This window comes from Herpailurus yagouaroundi, unplaced genomic scaffold, assembly GCF_014898765.1.
Source record: "Herpailurus yagouaroundi ecotype Mexico unplaced genomic scaffold, PumYag 77, whole genome shotgun sequence".
NCBI classification, from domain to species: Eukaryota; Metazoa; Chordata; class Mammalia; order Carnivora; family Felidae; genus Herpailurus; species Herpailurus yagouaroundi.
In genome coordinates, this window is record NW_024412388.1 from 41,260,109 (window position 1) to 41,276,411 (window position 16,303).

The following is a 16,303-nucleotide window of genomic DNA, read 5'->3' on the forward strand; positions in this document are numbered from 1 at the left end:
TACAGAACCAAAACAACCCCAATGCCCTTCAGCAGGAGACTGGATGAACAAACTGCTATACCCATAGAAGGGAATATTATACAACTACATAAGGTTGGGTAAAGAAAGCAAGTCCCACACAGCTTGAGGCCTTAAGAAGCTTGAAGCTAACTAAAATGTAACAGTATGCTCCTCACACATGAATAGGAAGCTGAGAAAACTGTTTTTTTAAAAAATAGGTTGGGGGATAATAAAACTCTAGCCAATGGTTTCCCCATGAAGGAAGCAGGGGACAGGGTGGGTAGAAGACTCGTCAGCAGTATTCTGTTCTCTAATTAGGTGGGGGAATTCATGGGTGTTTATTATGTGTAATAATAGAATAAAAAAGGCCATACACAATGCAATTATTAACAGTGATCCTAATGAAGAATTAGGATTATCTAATTCTGTGAGGTACAAAAAGGGAGGACAGCTAACAAAAGTAAACAGTACCCCAATAAATTTCTTATGTGCCTGTCTACCCCAACACACGTATTTACGTGATGACTGTTATGTTATAACCCAGATTTTCTGGCGAAATCATGAAGTGATGGTTCTCATAATTACCACTGTGTGGTGAGGAGCACAGGCTCCAAGTCAACCAGACCTGTATTCAAATCCCAGCTCTGCCATTTGCTAATCACGTGACTCTGTGAAAGTGGCTACTCCCCTCTAATCCTCCCCTTTACAAGCCTATGGTGAAGATTTAACAATATATGTACATTTATGTGAAAACAACATGCAATGTGTGTAAGGTATGTAAAAACTACATACGTATAATATACACATAAATCCTGGTATGTCGTAGAATCAAGTTTGATTCATTCAAACTTGTTTGTTGAATGAATCAAGTACAAAGCAGGCTTTGTGCTAATGCTGGTCACCCCACGTGACCCTCAGCAGGAAAACAGCAGTCGTGAGGTGGAAGCACATCCTAGTAGTGGATGGAAACATGTGTGCTGAGTGTGGAGGGGGTAAAGCCCATCACCTCTGCCACTGAGCCTGGCTAGGGTTGGGAGTGTTGGGGTGACTGAGCCTCAGTCTTCTCCCGGACCATAAGGAGGCGGACTGTGGCTGCTTATAGACCCTCTGGCTTGGAGTTGGTGACTGATCTTCTGAAATCCCCAGGCTGCTTGTACAAGAAGAGGGTTCCTACCTGTAGAAAGGTCAGAGCTGCTCTCTGCAGCAGGCACTCTGCATAGCAGACTTCAGCATGGATTTCCTCTGCGGGGAGAAAACCAGCCCTGAGGCCTCCTGGGACTCTCAGCAGGCAGCACAGGCCAAATCCTCCCCACTCTGGGAGGTGGTCTGTTTCCTTCACAGCTCTCAGCACTGTCTAGAATTTTCTCACTCCTTGCACTTGCCTTCCACCTGGTTCCCCCATCCCACCATCCAGAATGTCAACATAGGGCCCTAGGCCTTGTTCTCTTGTTCTGCACGCATCACAGTGCCAGGCAAGGAGAAGGTGCTGGGTTGAATGGATAAACAAAGAAGATCCTAATCCAGGGAAGCCCACAGGCTGTAGGAGTAAGGGAAGGAGAACTCACACAGCCCAGGGAGTCAGGAAAGACTTCCAGAAGAAAGGACATTTGAATTGAAAAGGAATGGAAAGGTGAGGCAAGAAGAGCTTTCTAGGCAGAGGCCTGGGAGAACCAAAAAACTCTGATGTTTGGGGACAGCCAAGCCACAGAAGGTCGAAATGGGGTTAAGGTAGGGAGAGACTTAGGGGACAGGTAAAGATGAGGGGCAGAGGTCTGACTGCAAAGGGCCTTATACATGGGAGGGGGGTGCAGATTTGGCCCTGTGGGTATCAGGGAGCTATGGAAGGCAAGAAGGAGGAATGGCCTTGTCAGGTTCATTGTCTTGTGTTAAAAACTTCAAGGGCTCTTGAGGCTAGAGAACACCATTTGCTCCTGCACTGAAGAGCCCTACCTTGCTCCAGCTGGCTGCTGCTACTTCCGCGACTGCTGCATGGGGTCGCTGCACACAGGCTCTGGCAGCCTAGACCATCTCTCCCACTGCCTTCAGCTATCTGATCCCAGTGCAGGCTCCAAAACCATATTCCCCTCCAGGGCACTTGTGATCACTATGATCATCAGGCCAGTAAACCTAATCAGACACAAAATTCTAAGCCCACCCTAGCCTGAAAAGCAAAGCTAATGACCTCGTGATGGCATTTTCTCTCCCCAGCTTCCAGGTCCTCAGCAGGTAATGCCATCAGGTAAGTGAGCCTCCCCTGCTCCCCAGCTCACCTGAGAGCAACTTCTCAAAAGGGCCCAGCCCACTCTGTGAAACTGGGAGATTAACCGCCCCTTTCCCCATCCATTCCTGGGCTGGGGACAGGGCTGCCTGGGGTCAGCGGGGTTGAGAGGACATTGAGATGCCACACCTTCCGTGAATTGGTCCATAGTGGGGCGATGCACCAGGTTGCTAAAGGAATCTGTTACAGAGGACTTCTTCCGGTGCCTGAAGAGGAAAAAGGGGCCTCAAGTCATTCAGTGAGGGTGAGCCAGGGGCCCAGGTGGGCTCAGATGCATCTCCCACCCTTCCCATGGACTCCACACACACTGAACTGGCAACTCTCCCAAGTCCAGGCTTTCTCACACTCTTGCTTCTGTTGTTACCCCTTCTTGGAGCCCCCTCCCCTCCTTTCTCTGCCCTGGCCAGTTTCCAGTCAACCTTTCAGGAAGCAGCTTCGGCATAACCTCCTCCAGGAAGCCTTTCCTGCTCCTCTGACAAGAACCCTACAGCCCCTGGCCAGGCAGTTCAGGTGTCAGAGGTGGCCAGTGCCCACCCAGCACAGGGCCTGGCCCAGGGGTGTGCCTAGTGAAAGACGATTCCAGCTGTGCATAAACACTGAGGGTCCATTTGTTCATTCATTCACTCAAGCGGTTTATGTGTACTGAATACCAATTATGCACCAGGCCCTGTGACCCGTGTCTTCATTCAGTCTCCACAACAGCCCTACCTTCATACCTATTTTACATATGAAGAAAGTTGAGTCCAGAGAGAGATTTGCCCAAGATCAAAGAGTTACCACTTGACAGAGCCAGAATTCATCTCCTTAAAATCAGGCCTGGCCCCTGGAAGCTGCTTAGAGACTGGCTCAGATCATAAGACTCCTGAGGCAGAGCTGACAGGGACAGCTCCTAGCGCTTGGGGACACATCCTCTTAGCCAAAAGGAGCAGCATTAATAGTGGCATTTAGGCACTGGGATAGGCCAAGAAGACAAAAGGACAGACCTCATGACCCCTCATCCCTGCCCGCCCCATGGCCCGGACCTCTGACACAGCGTCTGCGCCTCCTTCATCATGTTGCCAGCAAGCAGGATGTCCTGAGGGTCAAAAGTCATCATGGCCTGCATCTCCAGGATGGTGGCATATGTCAGCGAGTGGTACATGCTCTCCTTGGTTCTGCCAGAGAGAAGGGACATGAGAGTGCCAACCCCCAGACCTCCAGAGGTAGCTGGCCTGTGCCGATCACCTCCATAAACTACCCACCCAGCATGGCAGGGAAACAGAGATTCAGAGAGCGGAAGAGACTCTCCCAAGGTCTGACCCTCCCATTGCTGCTCAAAAGGCCTCAGATCCCAGCTCCTCTCCTTCCTGCTAGTGGCACCAGGTGACTTTCCAACTCTGAGCCTGTTTCTCATCCATTCTGTAGGAATGGCAGCAGCAAGAATGTTGTGTGGACTAAAGTAGGACTTCAGCAACCTGTTGGTCTGAGACCGTATGCCCAGTGCCTGCCTCTCACCTTCTGCCACACCTCCTAGAGCAGAGCCCAAGTCCCTTCTATCCTCAAGCTCCCCTTCCCCACCCTGCCCCCTGCGCTTGCCCTATCCTTGTTCCCTGGGCCTTAATGGCCTCACCCCCTCCTGCCTTTCCCCATCCCATCATCTGACCATGTGGCTTTCTGGTTAAGTTCTCACATGGCTTTCATGTCCCATGATATAATGCCTGGGCCCAAGGCTCCACACAACACAGGTTCTGCCCACCTCTCCAGCCCAGCCCTCTTGTCACTTCTGTTTCTGCCCCATGACCTGCCCTCCCTGACTCATCTATCAAGGCTCTCAACTGCCTCCAAGGCCACTGGGCATCCAAGGCTCCCTCCTCAGGGCGCATGTGTCTATAATGAAGCACAGGTCATACTGAATTTATATCAGCAGAGGCTTAGCTCTCTCCTCAGACTGAACTGTGGGCACCTCAAGGACAGAGCTTGTATGGAACTCATCTCTGTCCTCAGTACCAGCGCCACAGGCCCTTTGTGAGTAGCCTCAGGAATCCTTCTCCTCCTGCCATCTTGCTTCTTCACAGCCCAGACCTCTCAACAGAAAAGCATATGGTAGGGGCTTTTAGTCTAACACATGGAAAGAAAAGCAGGAAGGGAGGGACAAGAAAAATGCCAGTTCCCCTCTGCACTTGGGGAAGTTACAACATGTCTCAGCCTTGATTTATACTTCTGCAAGATGGGGAAAATAATTCTGGCCTGCCCAGGTCCCTATGGGATTGGCGGGGGATCACTCTTGCTCGTCACATGGTAGGAGCTATAGCAGTTTTCACTCCCTTCCCTACACATCCCCTCATTAATCATTTACAAAACTCCCCAGTGCCAGGCTTATGCTGGGAACTTCAGGGGAAAGAGATGACTGTTCTATTGTAAAATCACATGACTTCACCCCTTTTCATACCTTTCTCATTCATAAAACTGTAAAATTAAAAACTCTTTGTAAATTAAGTGTAAATTCTGGGTGACCTCTCTGCCCAGGTAATATTATCCTGGGGAGCCAAAGGTTTTTAAAGGAAACCAAAGGCTGGCCCACCCCTCACCAGCCCTGGCAGCTGTCCCAGGTCTTTGCTAGAACTCCTTAATCTGAAGGCAGTGGCTTGTGGAAAAGAGGCCACAGCCTGACGTGGGGACAGAACTTAGGCTTCAGCGTCCCTGAGACACAGGCTGCAATCTTGGCTTTGCCAGTTACCAGTTGTGCGATCCTGGTGAATCTTATAAACTCTCTGAGCCTCAAGTTTCTCCTCTGTAAAATGGATACAATAATCATTCTCTCCCAGGGCTCTGGGTTGCTTAAATAGGACACCCAGGCCAGAGCCACATCATTGATGCTCAATAAATGTGAGTCTGCCAGGGTCAAGGGTCACTGCCCTAGAGAGAAACTCTCTCCTTCAGCAGACGTTTCCCTGGCAGTACCCAGACCCATCCCTCCAGATAATCCCCTCCCACCCCAGGCCTCTTGAGTTCTCAAGCCCCTGCCCCTCTCTTCCTCTCTCCACACCAGTGAGACCTGGGACTTAGCCCTAAGCACCCAGTCTGATACTGAGTCCAGAAGGAGGGGCAGCCCCACATGGGCAGCTGGCAGGCAAAGTGGAATTTCTAGTCTGAGGCCGAGTGCCCAATATGCACCTGCAGCTAGGAATCCTGGCTCTTCCCCAGCCTACCACTGGAAGGCCCTCAACTGCGTTCTGGACTGGGACTTGTGGTACAGGCATACATGGAAGGTACTGAAGGTTTGGTTCCAGACCATTGCAATAAAGTGAAGCAAGTCAAATGAATTTTTTGGTTTCCCTGTGCACATAAAAGTTTAATTAAGTATGTAACAGCATTATGTCTAAAAAAATACAAAACTTAATTAAAAAATACTTTATTGCTGGGTTATTGGGTGGCTCAGTCAGTTAAGTGTCCAGCTTCAGCTCAGGTCATGATCTCACAGTTCATGAGTTCGAGCCCCATGTCGGGCTCTCTGCTGTCAGCACAAAGCCCGCTTCAGATCCTCTCTTCCCCTTCTATCTCTGCCCCTTCCCCGCTCTCTCAAAAATTAAAAAATAAATAAAAAATACTTTACTGCTAAAAAATGTTAATCATTATTAACATTTCATTGAGCTGTAATAGTTTTGCTGGTGAAGGATCTTGCCCTGATGTTCATTGCTTCTGACTGATGAGGGTGGTGGTTGCAGAAGGATGGGTTGGCTGTGGCAATTTCTTTAAATAAGACACGGGGTGCCTGGGTGGCTCAGTCAATTAAGCATCTGACTTCAGCTCAGGTCATGATCTCATGGTTCGTGGGTTTGATCTCCGCACTGGGCTCTGTGCTGACAGCTCCAAGCCTAGAGCCTGCTTCAGATTCTATGTCTCCCTGTCTCTGTCCCTCCCCCACTCATACTCTGTCTCTCTCAAAAAAATAAATAAATAAAACATTAAAAAAAAAGACGACAATGAAGTTTTGCTGCACTGGTGGACGCTTGGTTTCACAATTTCACAATTTCTCTGCACATGTGATGCTGTTTGATAGCATTTTACCCACAGCAGAACTTCTTTCAAAATTGGAGTCAATCTTCTCAAACCCTGCTGCTGTTTTATCAACTAAGTTTATGCAATATTCTAAATCCTTTGTTGTAATTTCAACAATGTTTACCAGGAATAGATTCAATCTCAAGAAATCAAAATCTTTCTTTGCTCATCCACAAGATGCAACTCCTCATCCGTTCACGTTTTATCATGAGATTGCAGCACCTCAATCACATCTTCAGGCTCCACTTTTAATTCAAGTTCTCTTGCTCTTTCTGCCACATCTGCAGTTAACTTCCTCCCCTCAAGTCTTAAACCCCCCAAAGTCGTCCATGAGGGTTGGAATCAACTTCTTTCAAACTCCTGCTCATGTTGATATTTTGACCTTTTCTCATGAATCACAAAGTTCTTAATGGCATCTAGCATGGTGAATCCTTTCTAGAGGTTTGCAACTTACTTTGCCAAGATCCATCGGAGGAATCACTACCTATGGCAGCTCTAGCCTTATGAAATAGATTTCTTATGTGGAGAGACCTGAAAGTTGAAAGGACTCCTTGAACCATGGGCCACAGAATGGATACTGAGTTAGCAGGCATGAAAACAACATTAATCTCATTGTACATCTCCATCAGAACTCTTGGGTGATGAGGTGCATTGTAAATGATCAGTAGTATTTTGAAAGAAATCTTTTTTTTCTGAGCAGGTCTCAACAATGGGGATAAAATATTCAGTAAACCATGTTAGAAACAGACATCTGTCATCTAGGCTTTGTTCTTCAATTTAAAGAGCACAGGAAAACTAGATTTAGCATAATTCCTAAGGGCCCTAGGATTTTCAGAATGGTGAAGGAGCACTAGCTTCAACTTAGAGTCACCAGCTGCATTAGCCCCTTACAAGAGCCAGCCTGTCCTTTGAAGCCAGGTCCTGACTTCTCCTCTCTAGCTATGAAAGTCCCAGATGGCATCTTCTTCCAGTATAAGGCTGTCCCATCTACACTGAAAATCTGTTGTTTAGTGTAGCCACCTTCATTAATGGTCTCAGTAGAGCTCCTGGGTGACCTGCTGCAGCTTCTACATCCTGTCGCTTCACCTTGCACTTTCATGTCATGGAGACAGCTTCTTTCCTTAAACCTCACAAACCCACCTCTGCTAGCTTCCAACTTTTCTTCTGCAGCTTCCTCACCTCTCTCAGCCTTCACAGAACTGAAGAGAGTTAGGGCCTTACTTTGGATTAGGTTTTGGCTTAAGGGAATGTCGTGGCTGATTTGATCTTCTATCCAGACCACTCAGACTTTCTCCATATCAGCAATGTGGTCAGCAATCACTTTGTTATCATTCTGAATATTCACTAAAGAGCACTTTTAATTTCATTCAAGAACTTTTCCTTTGCTTTCATAACGTGGCTGTTTGGTGCAAGAGGCCTACCTTTTGATCTGTCCTGGCTTTCAACACATCTTCCTTACTAAGCCTAGTCATTTCTAGCTTTTGATTTAAAGAAGGGACATGCAACTCTTCCTCTTACTTGAATACTCAGAGGCCATTGTAGGATTATTAATTGGCATAATTTCAATTTGGTATGCCTGTACAGAGGTAGGACAACTCCCCAAACCCCAGACACCCCAAGTTTAGTTTATAATCCAAAGTTCTTATTTGCTTACAAAATCCTGACCCCTGAAAATAAGAGTCCCTCACCTCTGAGCTAAACCCAAATCTGGGACATGATGCCCATTGGGGTCCCACTTTCTGGGCCCAGACCAGCTGTCAAACTGGAGAGGGCACTGGAAGAGCCATCAGAAGAGCACAGTGTTGGGACCTGGGGACTCCCTGGCCATATGGAGATCAGCTAAGCCTTGGGGCCTCCAGCTCTTCCCTCCTCTACCAAAGGCAAAATAAAATAAAGCTACTCAAAGAAGTGACAAACACAGAAAACAAATGCCCAGGCTGGGGAGGAGTGGGTGGTGGGGCTGGAGTCTGATGAGCCCATTACTCTCTGAGGGCAAAGTATGAATAACAATTAAATGAGACACTGCATGCACAATGAGGAACAGTGAATGAAACTGGACCTCAACATTTTTTGAAGCTTCAATGGCTACAAATGGAGAGGAAAGGTCATTTTTTAGCAAGAATTATTTCCCCTAGGGGTGCCTGGGTGGCTCAGTCAGTTGTGTCCAACTCTTGGTTTTGGCTCAGGTCATGATGTCATGTTTCATGAGTTTAAGCCCCCGTCGGGCTCTGTGCTGACAGTGTGGAGCCTACCTAGGATTCTCTCCCTCTCTCTCTTCCCCTCCCCAACTTGCTCTGTCTCTCAAAATAAATAAATAATTAAAAAAAAATTATTTCCCCTAGACCAGTGGTTCTTAATAAAGATGGGGAGATATTTTTCCTGTCCTCCTCACCCCAAGCCTCCATCCCAACCTCTAGCATCTGCCAAATTTCTCAAAACATGTTTTGGTTGTCACAAGGTGGGTGTGGGTGAGAAGTGTGTTAATAACATCTACTGTTTGGGAACAACACTCTTAAACTGAAAAAGAAAGAAAAGATTCTTTTCTGGAATGGGACAAGAGCTAAGATAAAGAGTAGCTTCACTACCTTAAGTGTGAAGTTAAAAGATACCCTCATGGAAAAACTGGTTTTCTCCATGGTGCCTCCTTCAGGGCAAGCTTTTCCTCTCTGAGGCCTGAATTGTAGGGCCTGAGGTGGACTCCTGAGGTGAAGGAATGAATGCCCTACTGAGGTGAGGGAGGATGAGGCAGCCCCTCAACATGCAGTGGCTGTGGGGAGGGGGTGTTGAACATGTGGGGGAAGGTCGGCAAGGAAGGTGGCAGGGAAGAGCCTGCTTAGGGACAGGTAATGACCAGAAGGGAAGTGGAGCTGGGGAGTCTTCCAAAATACTAGGAGGGGAACCTAGATGTTCAGGGATGGAGCAAGACAGAGCTTGGCCTGCCTCAGACTGTGGCCACACTCTTGCTGCAGACCCAACCCCTACCCCACCTCAAGCCCAGATCCCCTTAGAGGGTGGGGATGAGGTGCGGGGACTGCTGCGGAGGGATCATTATAAGACTCATGATCATCACATGCTAGAATCCCCACTACCCCCAGAAACTGGGCCATTAACTCCAAACAGGACAACAATGGGTCAGTCAAGTCTACAGAAATTGAACAGGTCAGGCTTGTGAACTCAGGGGAAGCAGTCCCCGAGTCAGCATTTGCCTTCCCTCAGAACTTGAGGGACCAGATGTGGCAGAGGACAACCACAACCTAGAGCTGAAAAGAAGGCGTTAGGCAAGTAGGCAGCACACATGATTAGCCCCTGGGCCCCTCACCCCTACCCCAATCCCAGAATTCAGGCAGCCAGGGGTACTCTGACCAGGCTGCGGAACAGCTTCTCTGGAGAAGCTGACATCTGGGGCCAGGTCATCCAAAAGCCAATCCCAGCAATTACAAGGTCAAGGAGCCAGGTGCTTCCCTTCTGGTCATTACCTGTCCCTCCTCCCTGCCACCTTCCTTGCCCACCTCCCCCAATATCCAAAAGCCAATCCCACCAATTACAAGGCTAAGAACTGGCTCTTAAATATGACCAGACAGTCAGGGACCATCAGGCATTTGAGGAAAGCCCCCACCAGAAGATTCTCCCATTACATAGAAAAAGGGAACCTGGAAAAAATGGAGATTATACAGGAAAATAATAAAGCATTTAAAAGAGAAACATATTCTGTGATAAAAATAACAACAAATACTTACTAGAGTGCTCACTATATGCCAGGCCCTGTCCTAAGGACTCTCATACTCCAAATATAGATATAAAGAACAGAATGCACCCAGAAACCAAGAATAAGATGTTGTAGGGAAAAAAAGAACATTCAGAAAACAATGAGTCTGAGAAAATTAATCATATGATCTCAGAAAAAAAGAAAATAGAAGGATCTCTTCTAACTCAATAGAAGGATTTAATGATAAGGTTGAGGAAATCACCCCCAAACTAAGAGAAAACAAAAAGAGAAAGAAATGCAAAACTGAGCAGAAGGTAGGAGGCTTAGAAGAGGACTAGCCCAGGAAGTCCAATGTTTGACTTAAAGAAAGCCTGAGAAAGGGAGACAAAACATGGAGGGGTTGTGCTAGACAATGTCCTAGAACCAAAAGGCAGTCTCCAAATTATTTTTAAAAATACCTACATTTCAGCACATTATCATGAAATTTCAGATTTGCAAGGATAAAAGAGACGATTCTAAACATTTCTGGGGAAGGAAAAATGATCACGTGCAAAGTTAGAAAAAATTAGGGTTCCTGTGGCTATAGTAAATGCTAGAAAACAGGGATGCAATGCCTTCAAAATTCTGAGGGGGGAGAATTACATTGATGTAACTCCTTCCTAGGAAGTTTCTAAAGCATATGCTCTGATAAAATGAGGGAGGGTACCAGAGAAAAAGCCAGGTCAAAGAAACAAGAGAGAAGTAAAGAAGTAAATAAGAGAGAAGTTCCAGGAGATGGCTGGGAGATGGCCAGTAGACACAACTATCCTCCAGGGGACAGGTTTCCAGGAAAAACGTTATAAAGAGTTCAGGATAAATGTACAGTAAATTAGGCCAATGAAAAGACAAGGTAGGGGTACCTGAATGTCTCAGCCAGTGGAGCATATGACTCTTGATCTCAGGGTTGTGAGTTTGAGCCCCATATAGGGTGTAGAGATTATTTAAAAATAAAAATAAAAAATCTTAAAAAGAAAGACAATTAACTCCAAAAAAGAAATGTAATCTTACAACTCATCTCTGTGATGAGCATTAGTTACCTAATTATAATAATGTAAATACTATAAATTTTTCCAGACACTGTAATATAAAGATAAGAGAAAGGATGAGGGAAGGGGAAGGGAGGTAGAGCAGGGGTGTAAGAAAGCTAAATTCTTGTCTACCAATAAATGTTTAAAAGTAAAAGGTAAAAAAATTAAAAACGAAAAGGAAAAAAAGAATTTTATGGAGTATAAATTCTTAATGTTTTTAAAAAGTAGAAAAAAATGACAAAGAGCAATATAAGCCTATTATTTAGAATAAGGCAGCAAACACTAGAAGAAATGGCTAAAAGACTTGAGTAAAAGCAACTTAAATCTTTGGTACTCTGGGGAAAAATGAAGAAAAGCGGCTGTGTTACAGCTGACAGGGGGAAAACCCCGAGTGGATTCAGTGGGAACAAGAAATCAAACTGGGAAAGGCCATAAGAACCCAAAAGTAAGGAAGTCACAGTGACCTTGGGGAGGACTGGGCTGCTCAGGGCTGTAGAATGGGGAGTCCGAGCCCCTATTTTTATGGGACTCCCAGGGTTCATGGTGACCCAGAAGGCTGAAGAGATTCAGTTACATGGGGTTCCTCTTACATAAGACCTCTGGTTCTCCATGACCAGACACTACACGTAGGCTCCCATGTATGTGCACATGCGTGTGTACACACACACACACACCCGCCCCCACCCCCAATCTGGGCTTAAGCCTCACCTGGGCTTGAGGTAGCTGAGTGCTTCTGAGAACTGGTTGGTGAGGAAGAGGTCCAGGGCAGTCATACACTGGTCCAGGGCCTCATGGAGGCTGCTCACAGGAGTCCTGCTGGGAGAGACATGGAAGTGACCAAGAGCCCTCAACCCCTGTCCAGGCTAGAACAAAGCCCCACAGGGCCCATGCAACCTCCCTGCCAGCCTTGGATGCCTGTCAAAAGCTCCTCCAGGGGAGGAGACACAAAGACACAAAGACAATTCGGACATACCTCTAAGTGTTCCTAAAGGTAGGAGAAAAGAAGAATGGGGGTGTCATCTGAGATCTGGTGGAGGGGTTTGGGGAGGAGCAGAGGATGGAGAGCAAGGAAGCCTCAGGAACAAATTTATCTTACCCCTCACAAGGTTAAAGGGAGTCTTTATGGCCCTTCTGACCCATCAAGCTTTTCTGCCCTGCTCCCCAGGGGGGCACAGCCCACCCTCTAAATCCCACTTCAGTCCTTTTCCTCTTCCTCCTTCTCCAGGACTTCTCCTGCCCATCTTGAGCCTGCACTCTAGAACTCCAGAGACACTGTCACAATGGGCTGTGGTGTGCAGGCCTCTCAAAGGCCACCTTCCCTGTACCTGACCCTCTTCCAGCCCTTACATTTCTCTATAGCTTTTATCACTCTCTGACATACACGTATATATTTCTTTCTTTCTTTCTTTTTTATTTTATTTTATTTTGTCTGTCTCCCTCCACTAAAAATAAGCTTTCTGAGGGCAGGATTCCTTCTTCTGTTTAGTGCTGTATCCCCAGAATCTAGCATCTGGTACAAAGTGGGCTTTTGATAAGTATCTGTTAAGTGAATGAAAACTGATTGAATGAAGTCTCAGGCTGGAACAAATCCCTGAGCTGTCTGGGTCTCGGCTTCCCCAACTGAAAAATGAGAGATTAAACTATGAAATCCCCAGAGTCCTATCTTGAGGATGTCTCTTCTCAAGGAGTCTCTTCTGAGTGAGAGAAGGTTCCAAAAGGGGCCTTGATGACCTCATTGAAAGGAGATCCTTTCCCCCCAAAGTTAGTTAAGAGAGTCCCTTTCCACCTGGTAAACATCTACACATAACTTTCCCAGTTCTAATGTCTCTTCCTCTCTGATGCAGCAGCAGATCTTCCTGGCAAATTGAAACAAACTGAAACATGTACCTTGTTCAAAATTGAACTCTTGTTCATTCTCTCAAGCCTGTTCTCCCCCAGTCTTTGCCATCTTAATAAATGACATCCCTCTACCCAGTTTCTCAAGCCAGAAATCTGACAGTCAGCCTTGATACGTCTACCCCATCACTAAGCCCTATCAGTTCCGCCTCTGGAAAATCTCTTAGCCCAGCCCCTTCTGTGCCCAGTGAAGGCCACCGGCACCTTCACCCAGGGCTGATGGAAGACTGGCCCTTCCACTCTCACTCCTCCTGCCCCTGTTCTCTCTCCGTTAAATCATTCTGCTCAGTATTGCAGGTCTCTCAACTCTCTTCTTTGCAATCTCTTTGAATCTGTTACAGTCTGAGTGATTTCTTCAGATCTTTCATTTCACTAATTCTCCACAAGGTATGTGTGATTTGCTATTTTTCCTGTCTACTGAGTTTTTAATTTCAATGATTATATTTTACATTTCCAGAAATTCCATTTGCTTCCTTTTCAAATCTGCTTGGTCGTTTTGGGCAGTATTTTGTTCCCTGCTTATTATTTCAAGTCCATCTTGACTCCTTTACATGTTTTAAAAACATTTATATTCTAGATCTCATAATTCTAGCATCTTTAGACTCTCAGTGAAACAAATTCTGTTGTTTCTTGCTTTTGGTGTCTACTACTCACAATGACTTGTTTCCTTGTGTGTTTTGTAATTTAACCATGAGTTCCTATTTGGCTGATCCCAAAGGGATCTTAGGAGAAGGATCTATTCCTCCAGAGAGGATTTTCATTTACTTTGGCCAGATTCCCTGGGCTGCTACCATATCCTATGATACTTAAGTTACTTTTTTAGGTTAGTATTTCTAGGACCACAAAAGGAATAGGTTTTCAAACCCAAAATTTGTGTGAGGGCAGATTAAAATTTATAAGTTTCTAGGGAGCCTTTTTTCTCCACTAGACCTGTCGTCCCCCTTTATGAAAGGGTGTCTACCTCTTTCTGGTCAATATTCCTATTTGCTGGGGGGATAGCTCTTTGGAGGTCCCAGATTCATGTGGTGGTATAAGGGGGACAAGTTTCAACTCCTCACACTATCACTGGGCTGGCCCATCCCTTGAATGGTCATTAAAACTCCAGGCTCTACCAACTTCAGCTCAGGTCATGATCTCGCAGTCCAGGAGTTCAAGCCCCACATCTGGCTCTGTGCTAACAGCTCAGAGCCTGGAGCCTGCTTTGTATTCTGTGTCTCCCTCTCTCTCTGCCCCTCCCCACTCGTGCCCTGTATCTTCCTCTCTCAAAAGAAATACACGTTAATTTTTTTTTAAATTAAAAACAAAAACAAAAACAAAAACGAAGTCCTCCAGATTTTAGACTTCTGGAATTTATAAATATCTTCACATTGCTATGGCTTCATCTCATTTATCAGCATGATTTCAGCTTTTTATTCTTGGCTTGAGAAGATTTGTTACTTTGTGGAAACTCAGGAATGTATTTTAAAGCATGTTTGGAGTAACCCATCCAGCCTCTAGGTAGTTTTTATAAGGGAGAATATTGGAAGCATTATTGCCTCCAACCCATCCCTCTCATAACAGCCAAAGTTCTCTTTTTAAAACCTGAATCTGACCATGTCACTTCTGAACTTGAAATCCTTCACTGGCTTCCCATTCTCTTAGGTAAAGACCAAGTTTCTTTCCATGGCCAAAAAAGCCCCATCAGAAACAGCCCTTGCCCCTCTCTTCATGAGAAGGGCACAGTGTCTTCCTTTGTGCCCAGGGCTTAGCCTAGTGACTGGTGTTCAGTCTGCCTATTCTGTGAGCACTTACTGCCCTGGGTATTTAACTGGCATTCTCTCCTTGAGTCTTCACAAAGCCTGTGAAGTAGGATTATTATCCCCACGGTAGATGAGGCACCGAGGAGAGGTGACTAGGCCAAGATCACATGCCCAAGCATGGGTCCTAAACAAGTTTCTGCCTGAGCCAGTGCCCTTCAGCTCAGCCCCAGGAAGACAAGTCTGTTGTCCTGGCTTATGACTATCTCTAAACAATTCCAGAGCCAAGAGCCTACCTCCCATTTCTGTATAAACACCACCACCACTACCACCACCACATCCGCCTCCCATCAAGAAAGAGGTTCTGGGGGCACCTGGGTGGCTCAGTCCGTTAAGCATCCGACTTCAGCTCAGGTCATGATCTTGCAGTTCATGAGTTCGAGCCCCACGTCAGGCTCTGTGCTGACAGCTCGAAGCCTGGAGCCTGCTTTGGATTCTGTGTCTCCCTCTCTCTCTGCCCCTCCCCTGCTCATGCTCTGTCTCTCTCTCTGCTCTCAAAAATAAATAAACATTAAAAATTTTTTAAAAAAGAAAAAAAGAAAGAGGTTCTGCCTGCTTGGTCCACATGGAGAGAAAGATGCATAGACAGATGGACATAGAGCACAGAGGTGAATTCCCTCCCTTGGCAACCCTAGCACCTCTTCTGCTGAACCATAGTGAGGTGATTCTGAGATGACTCTCCAGACTGGGAGCTGCTTTGGGGTGGCCCTGGGGCTGATTTTCGCCTTCCTTTTCTCCCACAAATACCCTCTAATCTCTGGTTCTGGCCCAGCCCTGGCCCTGCCCTTGAAGACTTCACGGTCTAGCAGAGAGACAGAGGCAGACAGAGGCATTGACAGCCAGAATCATCAAGGCCGCATCATGGGAATCACTGAAGGCTAAGGACGCCCAGAAGTGGAAGGGGAGCACTCAACAGAAGCTTTCTGGAAAAGATGGCACTGAACTGAGGACAAGATGGAGAAAGAAGTCCAGGAAAGGGAAAAAGCCGAGCAAGGAGCTAGTCATGATACCACAGTGACAAGGAGGCACAAGCTATAGGGGCAAGGTGGCAAGACAGGCTCTAGAAAGCCTCCTCTGGAGGGGTGAGGCAGGGGTGTCCTGGCTGGCTGGGGAGCTCAGGAAGGCTGAGGACACTGACCCCATTTGACTTAATGACTGCATTAATTCACCACCACTGAGAATATCACTCCTCCCACCAGCCCAGAGGCAGGCATGCTTATCTGCATTTGACAGATAAGGAGATAAAGACAGTGAGGGCAGGGGCCTAGTCTCCTCCACCCAGGAACCTAGGAGAAGGCAGAAATGCTTTCCATAAAAGCAAACTGGCCAAAAACATTTTTCTTCCCCTGGCTGTGACTGAGGCCCCCACTTCTCTGCAGGCTGTCCCCATGTCTTCAAGACCTCTATGCTCCAAGTCACCTTGCCAGCCCAGATTAACACATTACTGAGCTTCTGAGGGGTTGATGGTGGCCTTTCCACTGTGCCTTGGAGAACCTGAGGCATGGAGGTGGGGAGGGGGGCG

The 16,303-nt window shown here is 46.7% G+C and overlaps 1 protein-coding gene across 11 annotated transcripts in view; it reads right to left on the reverse strand.

Annotated features, from left to right (window-relative positions):
- TTC39A (tetratricopeptide repeat domain 39A) overlaps nucleotides 1-16,303 on the reverse strand; it is a 55,124-nt gene that overhangs the window by 20,250 nt on the left and 18,571 nt on the right. For 4 of the 11 annotated variants that reach the window (XM_040470199.1, XM_040470205.1, XM_040470202.1 and 1 more), the window contains exons 2-5: nucleotides 11,798-11,902; nucleotides 3,301-3,432; nucleotides 2,408-2,484; nucleotides 1,175-1,242 (exon numbers count right to left, since the gene is read on the reverse strand). In XM_040470199.1, the coding sequence (XP_040326133.1) occupies nucleotides 1,175-1,242; nucleotides 2,408-2,484; nucleotides 3,301-3,432; nucleotides 11,798-11,902 (382 nt within the window). The other 7 variants (XM_040470198.1, XM_040470200.1, XM_040470206.1 and 4 more) reach the window with 6 other exon arrangements.